This window comes from Rhineura floridana, chromosome 2 (assembly GCF_030035675.1).
Source record: "Rhineura floridana isolate rRhiFlo1 chromosome 2, rRhiFlo1.hap2, whole genome shotgun sequence".
NCBI lineage: Eukaryota > Metazoa > Chordata > Lepidosauria > Squamata > Rhineuridae > Rhineura > Rhineura floridana.
The window spans coordinates 143,703,646-143,731,360 of NC_084481.1; the positions used below are offsets into that span (position 1 = coordinate 143,703,646).

A 27,715-nucleotide genomic window follows, 5' to 3' on the forward strand; every position below is an offset into this window, starting at 1 on the left:
GTGCAACCTATACTCTGCACAAGAGGCTACTGTAAGGACAAAATATGGAGAAACCGATTGGTTCCCCATCGGAAAGGGTGTGAGACAGGGGTGTATTTTATCACCCTATTTATTTAATCTATACGCAGAACATATCATACGGAAAGCAGGATTGGACCAAGAAGAAGGAGGTGTGAAAATTGGAGGGAGAAATATTAACAATTTAAGATATGCAGATGATACCATACTACTAGCAGAAACCAGTAATGATTTGAAACGAATGCTGATGAAAGTTAAAGAGGAAAGCACAAAAGCAGGACTACAGCTGAACGTCAAAAAGACTAAAGTAATGACAACAGAAGATTTATGCAACTTTACAGTTGACAATGAGGTCATTGAACTTGTCAAGGATTAGCAATATCTTGGCATAATCATTAACCAAAATGGAGACAATAGTCAAGAAATCAGAAGGCTAGGACTGGGGAGGGCAGCTGTGAGAGAACTAGAAAAGGTCCTCAAATGCAAAGATGTATGTATCACTGAACACGAAAGTCAGGATCATTCAGACCATGGTATTTCCGATGTCTATGTATGGATGTGAAAGTTGGACAGTGAAAAAAGCTGATAAGAGAAAAATCAACGCATTTGAAATGTGGTGTTGGAGAAGAGCTTTGTGGATACCATGGACTGCAAAAAAGACAAATAATTGGGTGTTAGAACAAATTAAACCAGAACTATCACTAGAAGCTAAAATGATGAAACTGAGGTTATCATACTTTGGATACATAATGAGAAGACATGATTCATTAGAAAAGATAATAATGCTTGGAAAAACAGAAGGAAGTAGAAAAAGAGGAAGGCCAAACAAGAGATGGATTGATTCCACAAAGGAAGCCACAGATCTGAACTTACAAGATCTGAATAGGGTGGTTCATGACAGATGCTCTTGGAGGTCACTGATTCATAGGGTTGCCATAAGTCGTAGTCGACTTGGAGGCACATAACAACAACAACAGCAGGTCCCAAAATAACTTAACCAGCCTTGGGTGCTGTATACTTTAACTTGTGGAGGGTACGGCAATACCCTTTGCTGTTCTGCCTCAGGCAGGAAACGTGCCTTCCACCAGCACTGGGTCTTCCAACTGCATTTGAAGGCAAGTGGTGAAGTGATCATCCCAGATGTTGGGGCTTTCCAGCAGGCCCCCATATCCTAAAAGGTATAGGAACCTGTCCTTTGAAGGGCTGTGAAGCAGGACAGATTTTGACAGGAACAATTTCCCCATCTCTTCAATACTATGGTAAAAGAGGTTGAACCTTTGGTGCTGCAGGTTCTTAAAAGGCCAGTGTCCCCTTCGCCAATTGGAATATAATGGCTGCTAGTTTCTCATTTCATAGGTATCAGGATGGATGTAGGAGCTGGTGACCACAAGTGTTAAGCATGTAAAATTCTACTGAGGGTGACAGCAACTCTTACCTGCAGGTCATCTTAGCAGCAGTGAGGAAGTTTCTTCTGGCCAATCACTGCTTTAAATATTTTGCACCTGAAAGCTAGTGCTTATGACAGGCAAGCCCATTTTGTGTCTGAAACCAGCAGCTGAGAATGTGAATCATTCCTGTGAACCCCAACGCTCCATTCCTTGCTTAAAGTTATTTGTTCTATAGAAAGCCATAACCACAGATCAGTGAGGCACCAACAAGTCAGCAGTTTCAAAGAAACATGTTTAGCCCTTGAAATAAGTCTGCCTGCTTTCCTCACCGTTCAATCAGTCCTGATTGAGCACAGAATTTGAAAGAAAAACTCTTTACCTGAACATGTGCATGTATGTAGAACCTAGCCCACAAGTGGTTTATCATAATGCTCTCCTAAGCCTTGTTGAAACAAGTGAGCTTGTACCATTGGTAAAGTTTAACAAAAGTTACGTTGTTAATAAAATATGGTACATTTACATAAGTGACAACATTAATGTACAGTTAATGTAACAGACAATATTACAGCAATGCAACAGAATCTCTTTTTTTTTGTACAGATAGCTGAAACAGCTATTTGAAAATTATTTTCCAGAATTACAACCTTCTGGGATATTCCCAAACAAGCTAATGACTCATCTTGACCTTTTCTGTGATTTTGAGGAGGGGGCAGGGAAATATAAAAAGTTGTGTGCATATTTCAGACCCAATTTTGAAAAGTGAATGACTAAAATGTGTAGAATCATATCACCCAATATTGTATCTGACTTATACAGCTACTGTGCAAGTGCTTGGGTGCACATATAGGTTTGCAGTATGCATTGTGAAGCAGTTTTCAGCGTTTTGATCATTTCCCTAGTCTTTCCTTAACCATGTCTTCTAAGCCATAACATGGCTTGCCTCACTGCTGAACTGCTTTCACCTTTATTATCCTCAAAACCAATAACTGTTTTAATCATCTCCAAAGGTGGTTGGTCCTGCATCGAATGGTTTTCTCTCACGGCCTGTTAAATGGAAAAGCTACTGTCCTCTAGCACATGAAAAGGACAATTTGCAGAATTGGAAAAATGACTAGATATGATTCTGGGAAAGCCCCTCTCGCTTTTGCATCAAACATTTCTATTACACTCCTAGAATCTTCCCTGAAACTCTACAACAAAGGATGAAGAACCTGTGGCCCTCCAGCTTCTGTTGTACTGCAACTACCATCATCCTTGAACTCTGGAGGTGGTGAGAGTTTGAGTCCAACAACGTCTGGAAGGCCACAGATTCCCAGCCCTGCTCCATAAACACATTTGTAATGAATATCATTCCCCCTTGCTCCTTTACCACCTCTCTCTATCCCTTTCTTCAGCTGACAACACACCCATCCCAGAAGAAGCATCGTTCACTTGTAAATCTCCCCACAATTGTGACTCTTGAGCACTTTGCATAGATGGCGTGATGCATCCCTTTCTTAAGTTTTTCACTGTAAATGTTCGTCCACTAGAGAATGCAAATATGGCAGCAACTCTTGGCAAAGTGTTGAGTGTTAGGAAGGAGTTTTGTTCCCATTTTACAGTTAGAGAATTCTCAACAGCACAATCTAATTTTCAGTATGGATTGAAGCATTGGGGCTCCAGTTCAGTTTAGTCACACATAAACAAGCTGTTAATGTGCAACTAAGATGCGACGGAGACCATGCATTAGAACACACTTCAGAATGTGCATCTCATTCAAAGAAATGAAATGCAGATAGACTCCATCTCCAGTCTGAATTATTTATGCTGACAGCTTCCAGTACAGCAAATAAGATTTCCTTAGATGGATTGGAGTATCACCATCTGTTTCAGTGCGTACAATTCCCAGCTCTGCAATGGTCAGAACTTTCATACTAGGGATAGGGGTGGTAGTGGAGGGAGCACTTCCACCTCACGCTAGTATCTCTAGCTGCCAGACAGGGAAGCCACAGGTGGCAAAGATCCCTTCTTAGTGCAGTGACAAGCAGGTGCTTTGATCACAGTTCCAAGTTTATCCAGGCAAGGTGACTGTAGTTCCTTTTGGCAATCACACCCTTGACGTGATGTAAATGGACTGAAGTCTGCTGGCCAGTGTGGACTGCAAGTCCTGCAGGGGATCCAGACCCTGAACTTTACTGTTCCTGCCATAGATGAGCTGTTTGAAAGGCTCCTGTTCCAACAGGGAGATCATGTGCTTAAGGAAGAAGCCCTCACAGAAAGAGACTAGTTCCTGGGCATTATGGATCTGAAAAATACAAGAGGATCACATCAATATGCAAGCTAGTGGGGTTTTATGCAGCTGTCAATTATGGCCTCTCTCCCCCCACCCCACTCAGACAGCTTCATTGTATGGGAAGGCTTAATGCTGGTAGCAAATGGTTAAGAGGATATTAATCCTGTGGTTAACGAATACTTTCTGTTGTGTGTGTGTGCATGCGCGTGTAGGGCAGTTCCACTGGGATATTTTGAAAAGGGTAAAAGTCCTGTCTTTTTAATCCTTTTGTGATCTCCTGCTGCTTGTTGAGCTAAAGTCAAGTAACTCTTAAAGGAAAAGAGCAGCTGGTCAATGAAATAGCCAAGATGATACCTGTTTTGTTGTGTGAGGGTGCAATCCATGTGGCACACCGTGACAGCATAATGAGCGGTACCAGATGGTACGTGGTATTAGCAGCCAAAGAAATTCTGTGCATGTGAGATGAGCCTTAGAAAAAGGGGACATGTAATAAAACACATAGGAGCTACTCTAACGTACCCTGCTGCTATTTTGGGATAGATGGCTCCCAGCCCCTGATTTTTTAATGATCTACTAGGCTGCCACCTCAGCAGTAGAAAAATATTTTGATATTGTTTACTGATAAACATGATGAGGGAACCTGTTTCTGATTTCTCCCTTTCACAGTATCCATAAAGATATTGCTTGGAAGTCAGAAAGTGAAGCTGATCCAGCCTGTTTCCCAGTTCATAGAAGTGAAAGTTCCAAGAAAGGACAAACAGATATTTGAGTAATTGTTGCAGTCTTAGACATATCAGTCCTATTGTACTACCATCGTGCGACACCAGCATCACATCCTGGTTCGTGCTGGAGTTCGCACCTTTTCTCTGAAGTAATTATTGCGCTTTTAACAATAAAATGTTAGGCAGAAATTCAACAAGTGACACTTTCCCTAGCAGGAAGACAAAGTGATAATAGAAAACTTTGCTGGTTGAATGTCTAAAAGTCATGCACCTGTTCATGGAACAGGAACCATGCCATAAAAAGACAGCAATCCGTAATCCTGCAGCGGCCTGACAGTCAGTTCATTCTAATTTGACAGATTATTTGCCACTGCACATAATCTGTGGTTGCTTAACTGTGTATCACTGCAACAACGCTGTCTTTCCTTTCCTCCAAGCAGCAGACAAAGTGGTTAGCTTGTGCTCTCAGAAGATGGAACGCTAGAAACTTTCTCCATGACATGATGCCACTGACTTCCCAGTTTTCTATATGCTGACCATTTTTTCTATACAGAGGAGCATCAAATCATGGAGGACCCACCTGCCATCTGAAGTGGTATAATTCAAATTTACAATACCAGATATTGGTGTGGACAATCAAGCAAGGGAGATCTGTGGCTTTGTGCCCATATGGATTTTCTCAAAAGCAACTGGCTGGCCACTGTTTGAAATAAGAAGCTGAACTAGATGAATCCTTGCTCCGATTCAGCATGGTTATTCTTATGTTTGTAGCACCTGAAAACACTTGAAGTCTTATGAGGATGACTTGTCCTTTACCTTGGCATATTTATAGATGTTAACACAGCTTTCAGTGCTAATGGTCTGGGCACAAAGTATTTCACAGTGTCGTTGGAGGCCATCCAATTGGAATAGGCTTGCAGCTGATAGCAACTGGTGGGGATAAAAGAGAAGGCATTAAACAACACAATGGGTAATTGACAAGTGACGCTGTGCACAAGCAAGCAAAACCAAATGCCTTTCTTTTATGCAAAGCCTTCTGTATTCCTTGCAAAACTGAGCTGGCCTATATAATTGCTTACTTTTCCTTAATGCTTTCGTACAGCATTAACAATCAGCATCTCCCAAAATCTTAAATCAAAATACTCAGACGTACACATGGTACAATCCTCCGTGTGACTGCAGGAGGGATAACGTGTTTGGATGCGCCCCTGTTACAGTTTCACTGTCTATTAGAAAATGTACATGTTAAGGAGATGTGTAATTTTTCAACATTGATCATAATCTGATATGAACAATATGCCCATCACAATGAGGTGGAAGAGTGATTTGGCAGCATGCTGATGCAGTAATACTTTAGATGGGGGGGGTAGTTTTTAAATTCCTCCCAAAAAACATCATGCATTTAGAAAACTAGCATATTAAGTCAAGTTTAGGAAAACTCTCCCCCTGGATGTACCAGTTTTACTGTGCATACAGTTTTCTATGTGGAAGGAACATTTTAAAAAAATGATTCCTTGGCTATGGTCTACAGTGGTAAAAAGCAGAATTTAGTCACACCACTCTGGGTTCTGTGTGGAACACCTCTCAGCTTTTTATGTAGATGGAAATTTTCACACATGAGAGCACTCTAACAAGTACTCCCCACATGGATTTTGAGGTGGTACAGTTACATGAAGGACTGTGCTATGTGCATATCTGGATGTCTGGATCAGGTTTACGTTCACCAAAGTTATAGGCAACTATGGACACAGACTCGCCTCTCTTTTTTGAAAATGGGGGAACACAATGCTAGTCAAACACCTCCCTTTTTACTGTAAAACCTGGTGGGAGCAGCTTGAGTGCATTTTTTTTTTAAAAAATTGCTTCAAAGAGATTTCACAACTGATTGGCAGATCAACCCGCTGCCCCTCTAGCAGTGGCTAACAGAAATGCTTTGCTATAAGCGACTAGTGTGCTCACAGCCCATAACTCCATACCTCACACCTCTCACCCTCACCCTCTCTGTCAGGTCTCAAATGTCTCATCACTGTTTCAAATTCAACATGTGCAAGACTGAACTATCTTTCCTCCCAAGGCTAATTCTCCCTGATTACTCTTCATATCTCTCTACGATCTGTCCTCCTGGCCACTTATACAGACTTGGCTTTATCTTTTAGCCCTCTATCTCTGTGCTCCCCACGTTCAGTCAGTTACCCAGCTGGACAAAATTCCAAAAATCCTCCAACTCCTCTTGATCTTGCCAGCTAAAATTCTGCTTCATGCTCAGGCCATTCATCTTCATTTTTGACTACTGCAGCTTTCTTTTCCCCAATCACACCTCAGCGTCTCAGTCTGTAACTCCACCACCAAAATCATTCACTACATCCATCCCTCATCAAGTGTGATGCCTCCTCCTTAAATCCTTTCACCACCTTCCCTACTGATGATCTCAAACTCTACCACCCTCTGCCTCTCCAAGGTCTGTTACACTCTGTTGTGACTCCACCCATTATTCCTTGCTGCCCTTATATGTTGAACTCCCTTCCTGTGTAGTACTACCTTGCCTTCACAGCCTTCCTTCAAATTCCACCTTTTCCCTGAATTATTCAACTTATCCCCTTGATCCTCATCTCCAGTTTTAAAAGGTCATATGTCAAGCGGCATTTACTCCACATTTATTCCTTGCTGCCCCTTCTCTCTTTCCCCTTTCTCTTTTGTTTCCCTGCTGTAAATTGCAATCTCTTGTCTATTTTTGTTTCGTCAATTAAGGCTTTATGTACACTGAGAGCACTATATAAATAATAAAAGTGAACATCCTTAGGACTGCAACTTCAAAGCAAAAAAGGAACATGGAACAGCTTGGGTGATAGTAATCCTAATAAACTAATCTAGACCTGTGGCAACATGTGTGTGTCATAACATGCTTTCTTCCATTATGACTTTCCCTACACATGCTGTGATATGATCACGTTCTGAGTCCCCACCCCCATCCATGCTTGATATCATTTTTTTGATTTGTTGTACTTCGTTCAAACGTATCTCAGGCAGTTTACAAACAAAGCAATAAAATACAGATAGAAATATAAGCTGCTATGATTATGATTGATTATGATTATGATTAACAACAACAACAACAATAATAATGGGCTTAGGGGTTGAAATAGATCATTTCTACGAGTCCCCTTCCAGCCTGCACCTGTACCTGGAGGTGGGCTCTACAGCTGAGAAACCTGCTCTGCTGGTCAGATGAGTCTCATTTGTTAATCTGATAGAGTGGCAAGGTGGGATAATAGGTCTGTCAAGTGCCCATTAACTGGTGAATGGGCCAGGGAGATCCTATTGTTATTGAAACTCTTCAGGAGAGCCCCATCCCTCCTGGGGCCAAAGAGAGGCTTGTGTTTTTGGGCAGAGTCTGAAAAAAGGCTGGGAACTGAAGGCAAGCAGAGAGGCTGGTTCCCTGCACCATGGCTTTAGGATGCCTCCTGTAAACCTGATGGAAAAGCAAGATCTATTGGACTGCTGATGCTTTGAACTCCTCCATCTTAAACTCAGGGTGGAATGTGTGTAAATAAAAAACATATTTCCTACAAGACACCAGTCTCTGCTGACTTTCTTGCCAAGGAAACTAAATCCTGGGTAAGCACAGGGAGCTCTCCCACTGCTTGGAGATTGGGGTGGTGCACAACATTATCAATAAGTTATCAATAAAAACATTAGGATCCTAAACCATTCTGATAAAAAGTAAGCAGCAAATACAGGTAAAATATAGCAGCTGCCACAATTCTCCCTAAATTCCAAAACTTTGGAGAGCCAGATCACTACCACCAAAAGCCTGGGCTTTCACTTGTTGCTGGAGACCCATAAACACAGAGGCTAATCACACCCCTGGGGCAGGGAATTTCATATTCAGGGCCACCTATACAGAGGGCTTATCGCGTGTCACTGTACAGTGAGCCATCCCCACCAGCAGGACAATGACATAGGGCCACCTCGGTGAATCTCGGGGCCCAGGTCATCTGGCAAAGGGAAAAGCACTCCAAAAGATCCTTGGGTGTCAAGCAGTTTAGGGTTTTGTATATCAACGTTAACCCCTTAAACTGGGCTGCCTGGTAATATATAGGGGGCAGATGCAGACCACGCAAAATAGATGTAACATGATCCTGCATAGATTCTCAGGATAGCATTCCTCGCTAGCAAAGGTGTTAGGACTGCCTCGTAGGGTAGCCTTGTAGAGTGTTACAGTATTCAAGGCACAAGGTTACTGGAGCATGTAGTAGTAGAGCTAGACTCTCTCATAATGTAGCTGGCTATCAGCCAGAGCTGATAAAAGGCACTTCAAGCCACTGAAGGCACTTGGACATCAGTGACAATGATGGCTCAAGGAGTACCCCCAAGCTATCAAGCTACTTGTTCAGGGAGAGCACAACCCAATTTACACAATTACCACAGGTAAGAACCGCCCACCAGCCGTGCCTTCATCTTGTCAGGACTCAGCTTGTTTATTGGCCCTCATCCGACTCATTACTGCCTTTGCTAACACTGCAGAGGGAGGAGAGAGAGAGGCTTGGAAAACACACAATGTGGTAAGTGTTCGTGCACATTATGACATCACATTTTACATGGTTAGTGTGTTGGACTACGACCTGGGAGACCAGGGTTCGAATCCCCACACAGCCATGAAGCTCACTGGGTCACCTTGGACCAGTCACTGCCTCTCAGCCTCACAGGAAGGTAAACTACCTCTGAATACCGCTTACCATAAAACCCTATTCATAGGGTCGCCATAAGTCAGAATCGCTTTGAAGGCAGTCCATTTTTACATGGTGATGTCACTTTTGGCAATACCCCCATGGTCCATGTAACATGTTAAGACCCAATTGTCTTGCTTGACACTTATTCTGAAAGGAGAGATGTGTAGGGCCTCAGCTTTTAATTCCCCCTCCCAAGAAGTCAACCCATACTGATGGATATCCATTCTAAACTCTTTTAAGAAATCACTTGTCAACCAGTGCAGCATAGTGTGTCTGCAAAGCACCAGTTTTGTAGTAAATATATATGTCGTCATTATTATCCTGAATGAGCACAATAGACTGGAAGGGGTGGGAAGAACATGCTCACCTCTAGAATGTCAGCAGTTGGAATTTCCATAGATTCTGTTCCTCCATAATATAAATATTGCATCAGCATCTGAAACAGGAACAAAACCAAAGCAGTGAGAAATACGAACTCACAGGTTTGCCTTGGAAAACTGTCACACAACAACTTGGCTCGTAATATAGAAACCTTCAGTGATTTTAAATTGATGCAAGTGCAATAGTAATATTAATCTCCATGTAAACTCTTTATGATTAAACTCTAGTAATGAACCAATCTAGGCAGCAAAGTCAGGATGCAAACATAGCAATTATAGCTCAGTTCAAGACTAAAATATAGCATGTCTCCACTTTGCAAATTGAGATGCAACTGTAGCCTTTTTATATAGCCCAAACACAAAAATTATGTGATTGATGACTGATGAAAGACAGCAAAATGGATCCTTTTGTCAGTTCTACATTTAAGCTTTCAGTTTTCCAGCCTCAACACATTTTCTTCCTGATCTGCAGAAAAAGGTTTGGAAAGTGGGAAGAGCTGTTGAGTTTTGGATTTTAGTGATGTGTTTTTGTTTATATGCCAAAGCCAACTCTCTTTTTATGACATACAGGACATTAAGATTTGAAGAGTTTTGTTTTTGTTTTAAAAAGTAAAAGTGAAATATTCTACTTCCAGACTTTTTCATGAGAACCCTGTAATCTTTTGATCATTTAAACAGATTCAGTATAAAGCCTACACGTTTTCTGATTCTATTTGACCTAATTTTCTTAATACAGTGTAAGAATTATGCCAAGGAACTTCCGGCAGCTGCTGCAAAAAGTGACACCATAACATGAAAATTGCTGCTGAATGTATCAGGAATTCCTGATTCACATGCAACAATGTCCACATCATCCAATGTTCCAGGACGTGTTTGTGTGGACACATGAATTTTGTGTGGATCAGTTCAAACTATGGTCTGAAGGCACATAAGGCCACTTCCCTGCTGAAGCTAAGCAGGGTCAGGTCTGGTCAGTGCCTGGATGGGAGACCGCCTGGGAACTATATGTAAGCCGCCTTGGGTTTCTATCATGAAAAGAACGGCAGGGTATAAATGTAATAAATGAATAAAATAAATTTGATAAATGAATTTTAGAACTATTGTACTGAAATAATTTGTCTTAGGCTCTCTTTTCGAACAAAAGCATAAATCACTTCCTTCAGCCAGAGTTCTTAATTCCTTTGAATAGTAAGCCCTCCAAACCTGAAACTTTCAAGACCATGATGTCTTTGAATCATGCCCAATTTTAGCTTTAGAAAAGAGTAACAATGCGCACTATTCTTAAATACATACCTTAAAGATATTGTACTTCATATCACTAATTTCCACAGTCTTGCTGCCTTGGCTGTCTGGTTCTGTTCTGTTGGTCATCAGTGTCTTAAATCTGTGACAGAAGAGAAAAGATTTCATAGAGAGCTTTCCAAATTATATTTGCTTAGATTATTTTTCAGTAGATAAAGTGAAAACACAGTCTCTCATTTTAGGTGGCACTTCCTGACAGAAAGAGCACTATGCCTTTAACAGCAGCAGGACAGGCAGAAATTAAAAATGTTTGTATTTTCCAAGCATAGAGATACAACGTTAAAAATATATATCCCTGCACAGAAATATGGGAAGATGAGCTTGGTAGCTCTGAGAGTATCTGGATTAAAATTAATGGGGCAAGTAATAAAGGAATGTGGTGCTTGGAGTCTACTACCAACCACCCAATCAAGGAGAAGATGAGAATGTAACTTTTGAAAAGCAAATTGCCAATGTTTCGAGGAGGCATGATGTAGTAGTAATGGGGGACTTCAATTATCCTGATATCTGTTGGGAGACAAATTCTGCCCAACACGGCCCCTCCAAGAAATTTCTGACTTGTGTTGGAGATAACTTTCTCTTACAGAAAGTGGAGGAAACAACCAGCTATCCTGGACTTGATTACTGGATGAAGTGGCAGTTACGGGAACTCTGGGGGAAAGTGACCACACCATACTTGAATTCTTGATTTTAACAGAAGCAAAAGCTAAGAGTAGCCATATGTGAACCCTGGACTTCAGGAAAGCAGATTTTAATAAACTCAGAACAATTGTAAGTACGGTTCCATGGCAAGTGACCCTAATGAGAAAAGGAGTCCAGCGTGGGTGGGAGTTTCTAAAAAAAGAAATTCTAAAAGCGCAATGGCAAGCAATTCCAACAAGGAAAAAAGGAGGGAAACAGCAGAAGAAGCCAATGTGGCTTCACAAAAAGCTTAGAGATGACCTAAAAACAAAAAAGGACACATACAGGAAGTGGAAAGAAGGCCAGGCCACAAAGGAAGAGTACAGGCAGGTATCACGAAATTGCAGGGATGGTGTCAGGAAGGCTAAAGCAGAGAATGAGCTGAGGCTAGCGAGGGATGCTAAAAGCAACAAAAAAGGTTTCTTCAGGTACATCCATAGTAAAAAACAGAAAAGAAATGGTGGCACAGCTGCTCAATCAGGATGGCAAAATGATAACAGATGACAAAGAAAAGGCAAACGTGCTATGACCTTCCCGGGAAACATGAAGTGGAAGGGGCAGCACTGGACCTTGAGATTGATAGACAAATGGTCAAGGAATACCTAATCACTTTGAATGAGTTCAAATCGGCAGGGCCCGATAAACTGCATCCTAGAGTATTGAAGGAAGTGGCTGAAGAACTCTCAGAACCGCTGTCTATTATCTTTGCAAAATCGTGGAGGACTGGTGAAGTGTCAGATGACTGGAGGAGAGCTAATGTCCCTATCTTCAAAAAGGGCAAAAAAGAGGAACCAGGGAACTACAGACCAGTCAGACTAACATCAATCCCCGGAAAAATTCTGGAGCAGATTATAAAGCAGTCAATCTGTAAACACCTTGAAAACAATGCAGTGATTACTAGGAGCCAACATGAAGAACAAATCTTGCCAAACTAATCTTATCTCGTTTTTTGATTGGGTAACCTCCCTTGTAGACTGTGGGAATGCTGTGGACATAATATATCTCGACTTCAGCAAAGCTTTTGACAAAGTGCCCCATGATATTCTGATTAGCAAGGTAGCTAAATGTGGGTTTGATGGAACAACTATCAGTTGAAACCACAGTTGGCACCAAAATTATACTCAAAGAAAGCTTACCAATGGCTCCTTCTCAAACTGGGCGGAAGTAATGAGTGGGGTACCACAGGCCTCGGGCCCAGTGCTCTTCAACATTTTTATTAACAACTTGGATGAGGAGGTACAGAGCATGCTTATCAAATTTGCAGATGATACAAAATTTGGGGGCACAGCTAATACCATGGAAGACAGAAACAAAATTGAAAGGGATCTTGATAGGCTGGAGCATTGGGCTGAAAACAACAGAATGAAGTTCAACAGAGATAAATGCAAAGTTCTACACTTAGGAAAAAGAAACCAAATGCACAGTTATAAGATGGGGGATATATGGCTCAGCAACACAACATGTGAGAAGGATCTTGGAATTGTCGTTGATCACAAGCTGAATATGAGCCAACAGTGTGATGTGGCTACAAAAAAGGCAAATGCTATTTTAGGCTGCATTAACAGAAGGATAGTTTCCAAATCGTGTGAAGTATTAGTTCCCCTCTATTCAGCACTGGTTAGGCCTCATCTTGAGTACTGCGTCCAGTTCTGGTCTCCACACTTCAAGAAGGATGCAGACAAACTGGAACAGGTTCAGAGGAGGGCAACAAAGATGATCAGGGGACTGGAAACAAAGCCCTATGAGGAGAGACTGAAAGAACTGGGCACATTTAGCCTGGAGAAGACTGAGGGGAGATATGATAGCACTCTTCAAGTACATGAAAGGTTGTCACACAGAGGAGGGCCGGGATCTCTTCTCGATCGTCCCAGAGTGCAGGACACAGAATAACAGGCTCAAGTTGCAGGAAGCCAGATTTTGACTGAACATCAGGAAAAAAGTCCTAACTGTTAGAGCCATACGGCAATGGAACCAATTACCTAGAGAGGTAGTGGGCTCTCCGACACTGGAGGCATTCAAGAGGCAGCTGGACAGCCATCTGTCGGGAATGCTTTGATTTGGATTCCTGCATTGAGCAGGGGGTTGGACTTGATGGCTTTGTAGGTCCCTTCCAACTCTACTATTCTATGATCTATGATCTAATGAGAAAAGCTGTATCTGCCTAATTCTGGCTGTTGCACATTGGGAGAGAACCATTTTTTGCTAGCTCCTGAGATATGCAAGAAGTTATGAAAGCCTGATTCAGATTTAACATGGGTTTAGGTCAGGAGCAGGCCACAGGATTGTACACACACACACACACACACACACACACACCCCTCATTACTTCTCTTTGCCTCTCACAACCTGGTTGTGGCTTTGAGGTGATGTTAACTTACGTTAAAATGAAACAAATGAAACTGATTTTGAGAACCATGATCAAAACCAGATTCTCAAAGTGAAAATTTGACATTTATTATTAAACCTAGGTTATCACATGTCACAAAACTGGGTAGAGAAGGATGGGGAAAATCATGTGTAAGAAAGGCTGGGGGTATTTGCAACCCTACCATCAGCTGCCAATCCCTAAACCTGAATTCAATGTTAAAATTGAACAAGCTCCTTACCCCACTATGTTAATTAACTAGATCCAGGTCTCCAACTGAAGTTCATCCCAAATAATCATTATGATAGAATTACCTTTGCACTTCCATATAAGTTTATCCCACTTTCTACATGTGACTATCTCTGATGTTTTAGGGGAATTAACAAGCCAGAAGCGTGAGGAAAAACAGTCCAACTCGCATGTATTGAAGAAACAGATTAAAGGATTACCATCCTATGTGTCATCATATTTGTTGTCCCAATAAATCTGAATTGTTTTTTACTTGTGCCATATGTAACACTGTGTTCTTCTAAACTGAAAAAGTGGCAATAATCACATAGGACATTCTGGGGTCGATGTTCTGCCCCAACTGCACATTGTGTTGCACATTGCCTGCTAGCTTCTGTATTTAGAATTGTTTTACTTTCCCCTCCGTAGATCTGTTAGTAACTGATCAGGCCTTAGTATATATTATCATGAATTGATTGGTTGTTCCTAAATAGCAGGGGTGGGGAACAGGATCCAGCCATCCACCTCTGGATGACAACACCATGAGGTGATTCAGCTTCAAAGGAAAGACTTGGGAGTGCACTCCGTGTTCCTGATTCTGTCCTTTCTTCCTTTGCACTCAAAGCCAGCCTGCAATGGAAGATTCCTGCCAAAAGGGGCTTGCAGTCCTAGTGCCAGTCAGGCTTCTAAGTGCAGCAGATCCCAACAGGTTTTCAGTAAGCACCTCTCCATTCAGCTGTATCTATCCCCAGAAGGGATTGGCTCCACTTGGGAGCTCTGCTTGAAGGCTCCCAAGTGGAACCAATCACAGTGAATCTTGCACTTGGTGCCAAGTTTTAAGGTGATGAATGCAAGTCATGCTTGCCAAGGAACCATCGGGAACACAGTTTACGCTCCGGATTGTTCCTTTCCAGCTGTATCTTTACTGTCCCACACCTGACATCAATTAAAGACCAGGTGCGTGCAGTTTAGGGAAAATAGCTTTGAGGATCAAATTAGGACCCCTGGTTGGAGAGGCTCCACATGCCTTCTCTTCTCAGTCAGATTCAGCTGTCTTTTAATCCTTCTTCTACAACCAAGTATTTGACCATCTGTATTTATAAGTTGTTTGCTATTTAAGTTGTGTTCAAGTTATCAGTAAAGTTGAAGAATGATACATGAAAGTGCAGATTGAATGTGAGCTTCGAAGACTGGATGGACACACAGTCTAATGGGTATTGAGGTAAAAACAGTTGCCAAGTCAGGGATACATACTTGCATCCACGTTCAAAGAGATGGCTACTTGTTATTGTGAAAAACTAAAATGGTGATTGCTTCCATGACTGCAACTCTTTGGTTTATCTTTCTTGATTTTTGACTGACTCAGCAAATGCACTATGTGTCACTTCCTACGTATCTCACCTGTTTGAAGCAGTAACCAGGAGAACTTTATGTGCATAAAACAGCTTTCCTTCCACTAGAAAAGTAACATCAGACATATCTTTGTTATTTAAAAAGTGGGGATCTGTGTAGGAGAGAAAATAAGGGGAGGCAAAGGTTTAACAAGACTTCACTCCATGACAATATAACCATAAACAATACCTTCAGAGTCATTGCTGGTAAAAGCTTTATTTTTTAATATTGCATTTATATCCCACATTTATATCTATCCCTCCTGATTTTATCCTCACAACAGCCCTGTGAGGAAGGTTAGGATGAGAGACAGTGACTGGCCCAAGGTTACCCAGTAAAATTTATGGCAGAGTGGGGATTTGAACCATGGTCTCCTAGGTCCCAGTCTGACACTCTCACCACTACACCACACTGGCTTTATCATCTTACCTAGGCGTGCTGGGAGTGTCTTTCTGATTTCAGGAATGCTGGGGATGGGGCTGCTTCCATAGCAGTGAGTGAAGATAGCAGCAAGTTGCTGGTTGATAGACTCATTCTGTAAATAAGAAGCAATGAAGGTCATTAGAGCTCTATAAAGACCAATATCAGGCAGATAAAAGCAGTTTATTTTCTTTGCTGTTCTCTTATAGTTTACAGAGGTATATGAAGGGCATGAAGATAAAATTCATCGCTCTGCAGAGTGTACAAGGCTCACAGAGAGCTAATTTCAAACCAATCCTTACTAGAATCTCTTTCTGCTAAAAAAACCCAACTATCTGTATTGACCCCACTATGTGAGCTAGATGTGATTCTGATGTAGAGGAGGATGTGATCTCCAACAGAGAAGAGTAATTTTTGCAACTAAGGGCAATTTTTGCATCTAACTGTGAAATGCTAGAGCTGGATTACGACTAGGGCCTTTTATTATCCTACTGAAGTCCATGTTTACTTCTGTATAATATAACGGCTATTTAGATTTTTTGCAAATTACATGTATTTAAATTTCCATGTGTACAACTGTGTGGCAGGCAAAAATATATTTTAAATAAATAAATATTTGTGTGTGAGGGAGAGTGAGGGAGTGTGAGTGTGTGAATGAATTCCTTTGAGAGCAAAATCACTACAGATGATCTCCATTTCTATTAGAATGAGGGGTTTCTGCTGCGAAGGAGACTTCTTTGAGAGCTTTGACTTCTGATCCCTGGCAAAGAGATATTAATCACGCTCAAGTAAACACAGCATGGTGATCTCCACATCCAGAATTAATTGGGGCCCTCAAACATGTTTACACAGTTTTTGGCTGAGCAAACAATAAAAGTTTTGGCGAGGGGCAGGGGAGAAGGTAGGATTTTCTTGAGCCAAACAGCTCATATCACTCTTGAAATTGCTTACTTTGCTGGTTCGGAGGATTTCGAACATCAGCTGGAGTCCATCATTAACCAGCTCTTCATTGTAGTCTTCTTCCTTAATGGTGGCAAATTCCCGTAAGAGATTCTGTACCACTGAGTAACGACACTGATAAAAAGTTGTTCGGAGTGACTCAATCCACACATGAAGCTTCCATGGGATTCCTACAGCGATTCATAAACAAAGTGAAAATGATATTTTTAAACTGAAATAACTCTGGATGGATGGCAACAGAAATAAAGACAGGATAGGTGCACATTTCTTTTATGGGTCAAACCAAATGATTTATTTGAATATTCCAGACTCTAACAGGGGTAAGCCAGATGTCTCTGGGAAGCTTACTTGCACAGTATGATAGAGCCATACAGGCCAAGTTTGCCTCCAGCATCTGATAATGAGAGATATAATGCGTGTCTATTCAGGTGGGAGGCGGCTTTTAACAACAGATACATAACATAAAGGGAATCACAGAACTTGAGGGGACTAAGGTCCTGTTTAGGGTGCTATATTCATATTTATTTATTTATTTATAACATTTATATACCGCCCCATAGCTGAAGCTCTCTGGGTGGTTTAGAGCAATTAAAAACAAATATACAAATTTAAAAACACATTTTTTAAAAAACAATTTAAAAACACATGCTGAAACGCCTGGGAGAAGAGGAAAGTCTTGACCTGGCGCCGAAAAGATAACAGTGTTTGTCTAACTCCCTTTTAAAGCCATCGCATCGGTGGCCATCACTACATCCTGTGGCAGCAAATTGCAGTTTTAATTTTGTGAAGAAATAGGCACAGATTTAACTTTGTGAAGGAGTAGATACTTTTGTCCATCCTGAAGCTTTCAAAATTGAACTTCAGTGAATGTCCCAGGTTATAGCAAAAAAACTCTATTCACTTTCACATACTGTGCATAATCCTGAATGCGCTTGGGGACTCTCTGGAGCATGCACACAGCCACTCGGCTGAGACCCTGGTGGAGGGATGGAATGCCGCAATCGCCGGGGCATTAGACCGGGTGGCTCCGAAATGCCCTTTCCCCCTGAATAGAGCTCAGACGGCACCGTGGTTCACCCCACGGTTGCGAATTCTGAGGCGGGAGGTGAGACGGCTAGAGCGCCGGTGGCGGAAATCTCGCTCTGACGACGATCGGACACATGTTAGAGCGGCTCCGGCAGCCTATCATGTGGCAATAAGGGCAGCAAAAAAAGATTTTTATGCTGCCTCTATTGAATCTGCAGAGTGTTGTCCCAGGAGACTGTTCCAAGTGGTCTGGAGCCTGGTCGGTCCAGTTGCTCCGGAACCAATGGAACATGCTAAGGCCTCCTGTGACGAGTTTGCTAAACACTTTGCGGAGAAAATCAATCGTATTAAGAGTGTTATTCCGTGCGCTGTGGACACAGTGAGCGAGCCAGAGGTGACCAGTGGTGCTCTGGTGGTGTGGGATCGGTTCCAGCTTCTTCCATCTGATGAAGTGGACAAGGTGCTTTCAACCTTAAAGCCAACCACTTGCTTACTCGATCCTTGCCCATCGTGGCTCATTATGAGCTGCAAAGATAGACTGGGTGAAGGGATCAAGATGGTGGTAAATACATCTCTTGAAGAGGGAGTAATGCCATCAGCGCTCAAGGAGGCAGTAATAAAACCAATCTTAAAGAAGCCCTCCTTGGATCCCCATGATCTGAACAACTTTCGCCCAGTCTCAAATTTGCCATTCTTAGGCAAGGCGGTTGAGCAGGTGGTGGCAAAGCAGTTGCAAGCGCACTTGGAGGAAGCGGATTATCTGGATCCATTTCAATCGGGCTTCAGGCCTGGACATGGGACTGAAACAGCCTTGGTCGCCTTGGTAGATGATATGAGGGTGTGGGATAGGGGCGAATGCACCTTCCTTGTCCTCCTTGATCTGTCAGCGGCTTTCGATACCATTGACCATGTTATCCTCCTGGACCGCCTGAAGCGGTTAGGCATGGGGGGCACTGTATTGCAGTGGTTCCATTCCTTCCTCTCTGATAGGTACCAAAGAGTGGCATTGGAGGATGAGGTCTCGGATCCTTGGCCTCTCACATGTGGGGTGCCACAGGGTTCCATCCTCTCCCCGATGCTGTTCAACATCTATATAAAGCCGCTGGGGGCAATCATCAGGAGATTTGGGCTGCAATGTCATCAGTATGTGGATGACACGCAGCTCTATTTCTCATTTAAATCTTCACCGAGGTTGGCTGTAGAAACCCTGTCCAAGTGCCTGGAGTCGGTGAGTGGCTGGATGGGAAGGAATAAGCTGAAGCTGAACCCTGACAAAACCGAGGTACTGTTTGTGGGAGACAAGGGAAGGCTGGGGGATGTGGACCTGGTGCTCAATGGGGTACGATTGCCCCTGAAAGACCAGGTCCGCAGCCTGGGGTTCATTCTTGACTCCCAGCTGTCCATGGAGGCTCAAGTCTCGGCTGTGAGCCGGGCGGCGCTGTATCAACTCCATCTGATACGGAGGCTGCGCCCCTACCTTCCCAACCATCTGCTCCCACCGGTGGTACATGCCCTGATCACCTCTCGCCTAGACTACTGTAATGCGCTCTATGTGGGGTTACCCTTGAAAATGGTCCGGAAGCTGCAACTGGTACAGAATGCGGCGGCTCGTCTGATTAAAGGCAGCCGCTGGCAAGATCACATCACTCCAGTTCTGAAGGAGTTGCACTGGCTACCGGTTGTTTACCGGGCCCAATTCAAGGTGTTGGTTTTGACCTTTAAAACCCTACACGGTTTTAGCCCAGTCTATCTGAAGGAGTGCCTCCAGCATCGTCAGGGATGCCGCTCAACAAGATCAGCCTCAGAAGACCTTCTCTCGATCCCACTGGTTAAAACAGCTAGACTGGTGAGGACTAGAGAGAGGGCTTTTTCAATAGTGGCCTCCACCCTATGGAACTCTCTCCCAAATGATCTCCGCCATGCCTCTTCTATGATGAGCTTCCGCCGGGCCTTGAAGACCTGGCTCTCCAGGCAGGCTTTTGGGGTGGGTTAGGTTTTTACTGTTATGGTTTTAAATTTTAACGTTTTAATGTATTGTTTTTTATCTTGTACGTCGCCCAGAGTGGCTGGACAACCAGCCAGATGGGCGACTAATAAATTTAATAAATAAATAAATAAATACACCTCTATCATGCTCCCCCTTACTCACCTTCTTTCAAAACAAAAACACCCAATTTTTGTAACCTTTCCTCAAAAGGTAGTTGCTCCAGCCAGTTGTTCATTTTGGGTGCTCTTTTCTGAACCCTTTCCAGTTATATAACATAGCTATTAATATACCTTTTTGAGGTGCAGAGACCAGAATTGTACATGGTATTCCAAGTGCGGTTGCAACATAGAGTTGTCTAATGGAATTATGATGTTCATAGTTTTATTTTCAATCCCTTTCTTAATAATTCCTAAAATGGAAGTCACCTTTTTCACAGTAGCCAGCCACACACAGGGTATATATTTTCATAGAGCTATCCACTCTGAGCACAAGGGTATTGTTTCTTGTCAGTCACTCCCAGTTCAGAGTATATATCGGGTTGCCTCTGTCTCAGAGTTGTTCTCACACTGCTCCTGCTATGATAATGGTAGCAATTTCTGTGCATGTAGTCAGAATGGACTGCATGATTATTTTCCACATGGCCACTAGCCCTTTAGTGGTGGGGAACCTTTTTTCAGCCTGAGGACCACATTCCTTCATGGGCAAACATCAAGGGCCCACAAGCTAGTAGTGGGATAAAATTGGGCAGAGGAATGGATATGAATTTGTACAATAGGCTACATTCCAGCCATGCAAAAGACAGAGCTTTTTACCCACACCCACACCCCTGTCCATTCTCCTCTAGGCAAGCAAGAGTCATTATCATAGCTGAAGGACAAAGTTCAAGAACAATCTGAGCAAGGTCAGGAGCAGAGCCAGTGGTGGGCGTGGTCTGGAGGGGCATGGGCTGAGGAGAGTCCTGAGGGCCAAATAATGAGACCTGGAGGACTGCATCTGCCCCCTAGGCAAGAGGTTCTCCAGCTTTGTGCTACTGGGTAGACATGCCAGCATTGTATGTAACTACGCAGTCAGCCCTAATCATGTTGGGAGAAGCTGAAGACATGAGGAATGGCATGGAAGCAATCACAATATAGTGACAATCATGCCATTGAAGGTAATGGATAAATAGGGCTTACATGGGCCCCTTCCTCAAGGCAGAGCTGTCTAATCCCTAAAGATCAACTAGGGATATTCAAACCGGAATAGGCCACAAATATAGAGGAGCTGCACAAAACTACTTTCAGTCTCGTGGAAGGGAGTTATGACATGTCACACACTATAGGCAAGACAAATAATCCTAAAGATCAATAGCTTCTCTATTCACTAGATAATAATCATCAAAATAAACCTCTGTAGAGCTTGATTTATATAACTAGCGCAAGTGAAAGCTGGATAAATAAACTCTATTTTTAAAATGGGAAAAGGTGCAAAAATGCCAGTCAGTTTGCTTATGGCACATTAGAATCATAGAATAGTAGAGTTGGAAGGGGCCTATAAGGCCATCAAGTCCAGCCCCCTGCTCAATGCAGGAATCCAAATCAAAGCATTCCCGACAGATGGCTGTCCAGCTGCCTTTTGAATGCCTCCAGTGTCGGAGAGCCCACTACCTCTCTAGGTAATTGGTTCCATTGTCATATGGCTCTAACAGTTAGGACTAATGGTCAGTCAAAATCTGGCTTCTTGCAACTTGAGCCCATTATTCTGTGTCCTGCACTCTGGGACGATTGAGAAGAGATCCCGGCCCTCCTCTGTGTGACAACCTTTCATGTACTTGAAGAGTGCTATCATATCTCCCCTCAGTCTTCTCTTCTCCAGGCTAAACATGCCCAGTTCTTTCAGTTTCTCCTCACAGGGCTTTGTTTCCAGTCCCCTGATCATCCATGTTGCCCTCCTCTGAACCTGTTCCAGTTTGTCTGCATCCTTCTTGAAGTGTGGAGACCAGAACTGGATGCAGTACTCAAGATGAGGCCTAACCAGCTCTGAATAGAGGGGATGCTCTTGTTCCTTTATAATGCCCAAATGCAAAGCAAGGCAGGACTCCTACAGCTTTAAGAAATGCATGGAAGAATTAATTTTGATAAATATGGTTTATCATGCAGGAGTGAGAAAATGACCTCTTCTACACAATTATTTAAAGTCCAGGATCCTGGCCTTCCTTTTCCTCTGGTCAGTCCAGGATCCTTCATCAACTGTAGTTCTTATTCAGAAAGACACTTCATACGATTGCAGTGTTTTCTCTCTATTTTTTACAGTACGAGAAATAGCTGTGAGACGGTAATTCAGCACAGCAATATTTTGCTCTAATGCACAAGAAATGCCTTTTTCAAGGTCTTCAAGCCTCCTCTGTAAAAGATGAGGAATGGGCTCTCCCATAGTTTTACAAATCAGTTTTGTAGCACTTAGGAGTATTCACAGATGTGTGGCTGAGCAATTTTGAAGTCAACCTTGATTTTAGTAAGATCATGTTAATGCCAAAGCTAGACTTCCTATTTATTTACTGCCAGAAGATTATTCAGTCACAGAAGTTCAGTTACATTTTTTTGTAATAGTAACATATTTCTCATTGCACAGACCGGTTGGTGGAAATCCAGTATTCATTCAATGCAATATAACCAGGTCATCTTTCCTAGATTAATTTTCCTATGCATTGTTCCTGGAATAAATTATTGCTGCAGCTAGATGTTTACAACAAACACAGTAAGATCTTTTCCATGGATCAAATTAGGGACAGATGTAAAATGATTTCCAAAAATCTTGGAAATCTGTATTTATTTATTTAGTGTCCTTTTAGAACAAAGTGTAAACAAATGTTAAAAGTTGAGAAATCTCAGGGTAACATTTTCTATTATTTTGCATTTCTTATGTGCAACTCCAGAAGTAAACCATATTTCATGGTACAGAGCCCTCTTTCTACTTCAGCAATGCTATGAACAACAAATGTTAAGTAATTTTCTAATACATGTTGTGTCTGTGTGTGGAGGTTTTCAGGAGTGGCCCTATCCAACTTAAGCATTATCAATTGTTGGGTGAGGCAAAGATGACTTGTGATCCTTTTTAGGGTAGAGACACACTCACTGTTCTGCCAGTTCCAGTGTGTCTCCACCTCTCTTTTCTAAAAACAGGAGCACATGCCCATTTAAACCCTTCCTCTTTTTACTGTAAAACCTGGTAGGATCAGCTCAAGTGCATTTTAAAAAAAAATCACTTCAAAGAGATTTTGCAACTGATCGGCAGATCAACCAGTTTCCCCTCCAGGTGTGGCCAATGGAAATGCTTTGCTGTAGGTGACTACAGTGCTCACAGCCTCAGTTTCTTTAATTTGATGTACAGACACAACACCCTTTTCTCCCCAACCTGAAGGCTCAGGACAATGTAACACATGCTTGCTCTCTCCCAGACACATAAAGCAACAAAACACAGTAATTCACATTTCTTCCCTCTCCATCCCTTTTACCTTTGCTGCCATGGCTTTTAGATTGTAAGCCTGCAGGCAGGTACTGTCTTATTTTAACTGATTGTATGGAAGCTACTTTGGGATAATTTGTGGCTGAAAGATAGAAATAGAAAAATTTAAAATAAATTTTAAAAAACAAAATGCATAATTTATGTATGGAATTCATCACCACAGTGTCGTTGCTGGTGGGCAAAACAATCCTTAACTGGAGTCATCCAGCCCCAGGGACTATCAGAACAGCAGTCACTGTTGCATCTAAAGCATTGTCGGCTCCACCGGTCAGGGCAAAAGGTGAGGGGTGGTTTTCTCTCTCTTTTTGTTGTGCCAGCTTCAGGCTGGTGCAGCAGAGAGGCCCAAAGCAGGCCCCTCACTTAGCAATAAGGTGGCTTAGGATCCAGCAGGTCTTTGATTAGCCCTGCTCTGCCCTTTTGGTGGAGGGACACGGCTGCCCAGTCCTACCTCCTTCAGGAGGATGGAGCAGAGGTTAGGATTGCTCTCTTAGATGCTTTAAAAGATTAATGGAGGAAAAGTCAATTGTTATTAACTGCAGCAGGTAAATGGAACTTTGCATATTGTTGTTCCACAGCACAGAGTATTTAGAGAACAATCATCATCATCATAAATAGTAGAGGTATATTGTTGACGTCTGCCTTCTTGTGTCCAGAATGCTGGACTAGGAGGACCTTTAGTATGGTCCCGCAGGGCTCTTCATAAGTTCTTAAGAGCCATCTAAGAATCCCCAGCAAGTTCCTATAGCTGCGCTTCTAATTAGTCAAGATGAGCCATATCAATGGCCAGAGAAAGGTCTCACAAGATAGTTGCTGCTGCTGTTGCTGCTGTTAGTGACTGTACAAGTTAGGTTACTGCTGGATAGAGGTAATAATTGACGATTTGGAGGGAAGTTTCTACATTACAGCTTTAGGTAAACATTCTTGTAAGCCACTCCCACCTCTGGGCAACTCTTGTCAGAATGCCTATTACATGCAACTAATTCTGAGTCAAACATGCATGCTATGAGACTCCGGTGGTGCTCCTGATAATGCAGTGGTTAAATGTATTAAAGCATTAAAAATGTATTATGTATTTTAAATATATTTTAATTAATATATTTTTAAAATGTATTATAAATGTAAAGTGTATTAAAACATTTCAAAAAATGTTTACAGACAGAGAGAGTGGCTTGTGAGAATGCTTCCATGTCTAGAAATGCTAGGCCTTGCTTTTCTTGAAGCAACTTTTTCAGTAACAAGTTTCCCTTACCAAGTGCTCTGAGCTCCATTGTGATGTCAACATAGCCATGCTCAGCGCTGTAATACATGGCCTCTTGCAAAGCCTTCATCCGGGTTTTGCATAATTTAACCTGGCCCTCATTGGAGCTTCCTTGGCTGGAGGTGTCACTTTCCACACCCTCTGCTAAAATCTCTTCGAGTGAGAGAACATCTCCTTTTGACTGTTGCGGCTGGGTCAGGAGCTTGCGTAGGACGTTTCTGGGAAAGGGAAAGCAAGAGATGCTATGTGTTAATCAATGACATCCCGACAAGCCCTCATCAGGCCTTCAGATCCTGTAATTAATAAATATGGGAAGTGGGAGGAGGGCACCATGGGGATGGGTGTGCTAGCTCTATCCCCCATCGTTCCTGTTGCTCTCCACAAGTTGTAAGGCAGCTCTCTGAAGGAGGGATCCTTCTGTGCCCATGGGATCTCCCCACACATATTAGAACCCTGATCTTTCAGCGTTTTTCTAAAACACATGCGGAGCCTCCATGGGCACAGAAGTCTCCCTGCTTCAGAAGACTGCCCTCCAACCCATGGAATGGCAACCAGGGTGGTGGCAACAGAGCTAGAACCCCCATTCTCCCCTCACATTTTTACTTATCATGTATATGTAATGCGTGAAGAGGGCTAAGCTCATTCCAGGTTATTCTCTCCACAAAGATGTCAAGGTGTCTTTCTGCAGCAGCAAGGTAAATATAAAAGCAGAGTCCAACCACATGAAATTCTTTCAGTGCTCGCATGCTTATTGTTTTATCCATAGGATATCTGTATTTCTCTCCCCAACCCCTTTCCATTTTGTATCTCTCCCCCCCTCCTTCCTCCATGGAGCAAGAGTAGCATGGATGGGTTCATCTCATTTTATCATCCTAACAACCTACAGCACCCAATGAGCTATGCAGCCTGGCAGGTCTTCCTGGCCCAAATTCCACTGCACCACACCAATTTACGCTGCAGTCATGCAAACTGTTAGTGGTTGATCTAAATTACCACTGTTCTCTTTGCACACAGGCTAGGCACATGTACTTTTCTGTAGAGCTGCAGATGGTGCAAATTTATCTCTTCTGTAAGCTTTCCTTGCACATTTTTCACAAAGGAACAACTGATTGTTTTCAGTGAAATTCTCTGCTGGTCTTCCCTGGTGGCAAAGCAATTGTTGCTAATCATTCAGGTACCCTTGATTTTAGTGTAGCTGGGGAGTAGTGTGTCAACACAAAAACAAAAGGTAGCAGCAAAGACAGGAACTCATGATCTTTTTAACTCAGGACTCATTTCACAGGAAAAAAGAGAGATTTTATTCTGAGTTTGTACACATCTTAAAAAATACTCTGTTAATGCCAACGCAGATAAAATCTGTCATTATTATACCCATATCGCAGAGGACAGGACTGTGGTTAAGAGAGAATGGGTTATGCTAGTCCTGCAAAGTAGCCTAGTGTTGTTATACCCATTTTGCTGAAGGGAGGAGAGAGGTAATGTATGACAACCCTGGAGTTTAGTCCAGTGCTGTTTAACCTGGCATTTTGGGTTTCTTTTAGGGAATGCAGGGAAGTTGATTGTAGTAGCAGTGCAATTAATAAAAATGGAAATGGACTGCCTTCAAGTCGATTCTGACTAATGGCGACCCTACAAAATAGGGTTTTTATGGTAAGCGGTATTCAGAGGAGGTGTACCATTGCCTTCCTCTGAGGCTGAGAGGCAGTGACTGGCCCAAGGTCACCCAATGAGCTTCATGGCTATGTGGGGATTCGAATCCTGGTCCCCAGGTCATAGTCCAACACCTTAACCACTACACCACACTGGCTCTCGCAATTAATAAAGAGCTGGAGGAAATGAAGGGAGCCAGGGAAAGAACTGAGGGTTCTAGTGGTGAATGGAAAGATTTTGTCTGGATTGCCAGGTCCACCCATAGATGGACAGCAGGTCTACCCACTGAGTACCAACAGAGAGATAGACCTGGAATTCTCAGTCACCATATCTACCAGAAGTGGTGGACTAGTTTCCAATGCCAGATATGTATACTTATTTGGAGTATTTACTTTGCCCCCTCCCACCACTAGAAAAGTTCCTGCAGACACCCATGTGACTTGGATCACAATATAAGCTAACTTCAAGAAGTTCACAGAGAAAAGTTTTCCGTCCCCTTTTCTCCCCTCTCTGGAGGGTCAGGTCAACTTTTATAAATAATTGCTCTTCTCTCCTGTCTCTTTTGCTGTCCTGGTCTTCCAGCAGCTGAAGGTGGCAGAGATGTGGCTGGGTCAGTGCAGTCTACAAGATGAATGCACACAAAGTTGTTCTAGGATGCAGAAGCATGATGCACTTGTGCTCCAGCCACCCTTGAATCTTTCCAGTGGAAAATTTAAATGGCAGAAATGTTAGACATCTTTACTATCTGCAGTAGTAACGCAATTCAAAATCTGGCACCTTAAATTGAACTCCATTCCACCATCCCAAGGAGGGCTTTCACCATGTTTCATCACAGTGTCAAACTAAATCTTTATTTTATATTTATTTATGTTTGCATTTATATCCTGCCTTTCCTCCAAGGAACTCAAGGTGGTATACAGGATTTCCTCCCCTCCATTTTATCCTCACAAAAACTGTGTGAGGCAGATTAGGCTGAGGCAGCAGCTGGCCCAAGGTCACCCAGTGAGCTTCATGGCCCAGTGGGGATTTGAACCCTGATCTTCCAGGTCTTAGTCTAGCACTCTAGCCACTTTGCCACACTGGCTCTGAATTCTGTTCATGCATTCCTCCACATATAGGGCCAAGGTGTAGCCACATCGCTGCCCTTGCTACACATTGTGCTCAGAGTGCTTAAACATGAGGTCTACCTGTGTCCATGTGCTGCAGCGTGGCTAAAGCAATTCATGTCTTCATGAAGCGATGAGGACATTCCGTTAGCTTCCAGCATGCTCAGAAGGGGATCTGCTCCCCTGCTCAACAGCAAGCTGACCAGCTCATAATTGCCTAGAAAGACAAACAATTTTACCTTTACTGGTATTCTCAAAAGATATAACATACTATATACTGTATTAGCAACCATCTAATATATGTATTCATTCATAGTGAGAAAAAA

At 42.7% G+C, this 27,715-nt stretch overlaps 1 protein-coding gene across 2 annotated transcripts in view; it reads right to left on the reverse strand.

Moving 5' to 3' along the window:
* Positions 1–3,404: 3,404 nt before the first annotated feature.
* ABTB2 (ankyrin repeat and BTB domain containing 2) overlaps positions 3,405–27,715 on the reverse strand; it is a 229,774-nt gene continuing 205,463 nt past the window's right edge. The window contains exons 9-18 of one of the 2 annotated variants that reach the window (XM_061610744.1): positions 27,471–27,606; positions 24,625–24,851; positions 23,365–23,457; positions 16,850–17,028; positions 15,908–16,013; positions 15,488–15,590; positions 10,804–10,894; positions 9,498–9,566; positions 5,217–5,330; positions 3,405–3,690 (exon numbers count right to left, since the gene is read on the reverse strand). In XM_061610744.1, coding sequence (XP_061466728.1) covers positions 3,493–3,690; positions 5,217–5,330; positions 9,498–9,566; positions 10,804–10,894; positions 15,488–15,590; positions 15,908–16,013; positions 16,850–17,028; positions 23,365–23,457; positions 24,625–24,851; positions 27,471–27,606 — 1,316 coding nt within the window. In that variant the 3' untranslated portion in view covers positions 3,405–3,492. The remainder of the gene's footprint in view (positions 3,691–5,216; positions 5,331–9,497; positions 9,567–10,803; positions 10,895–15,487; positions 15,591–15,907; positions 16,014–16,849; positions 17,029–23,364; positions 23,458–24,624; positions 24,852–27,470; positions 27,607–27,715) is intronic. The other variant, XM_061610745.1, reaches the window with a different exon arrangement.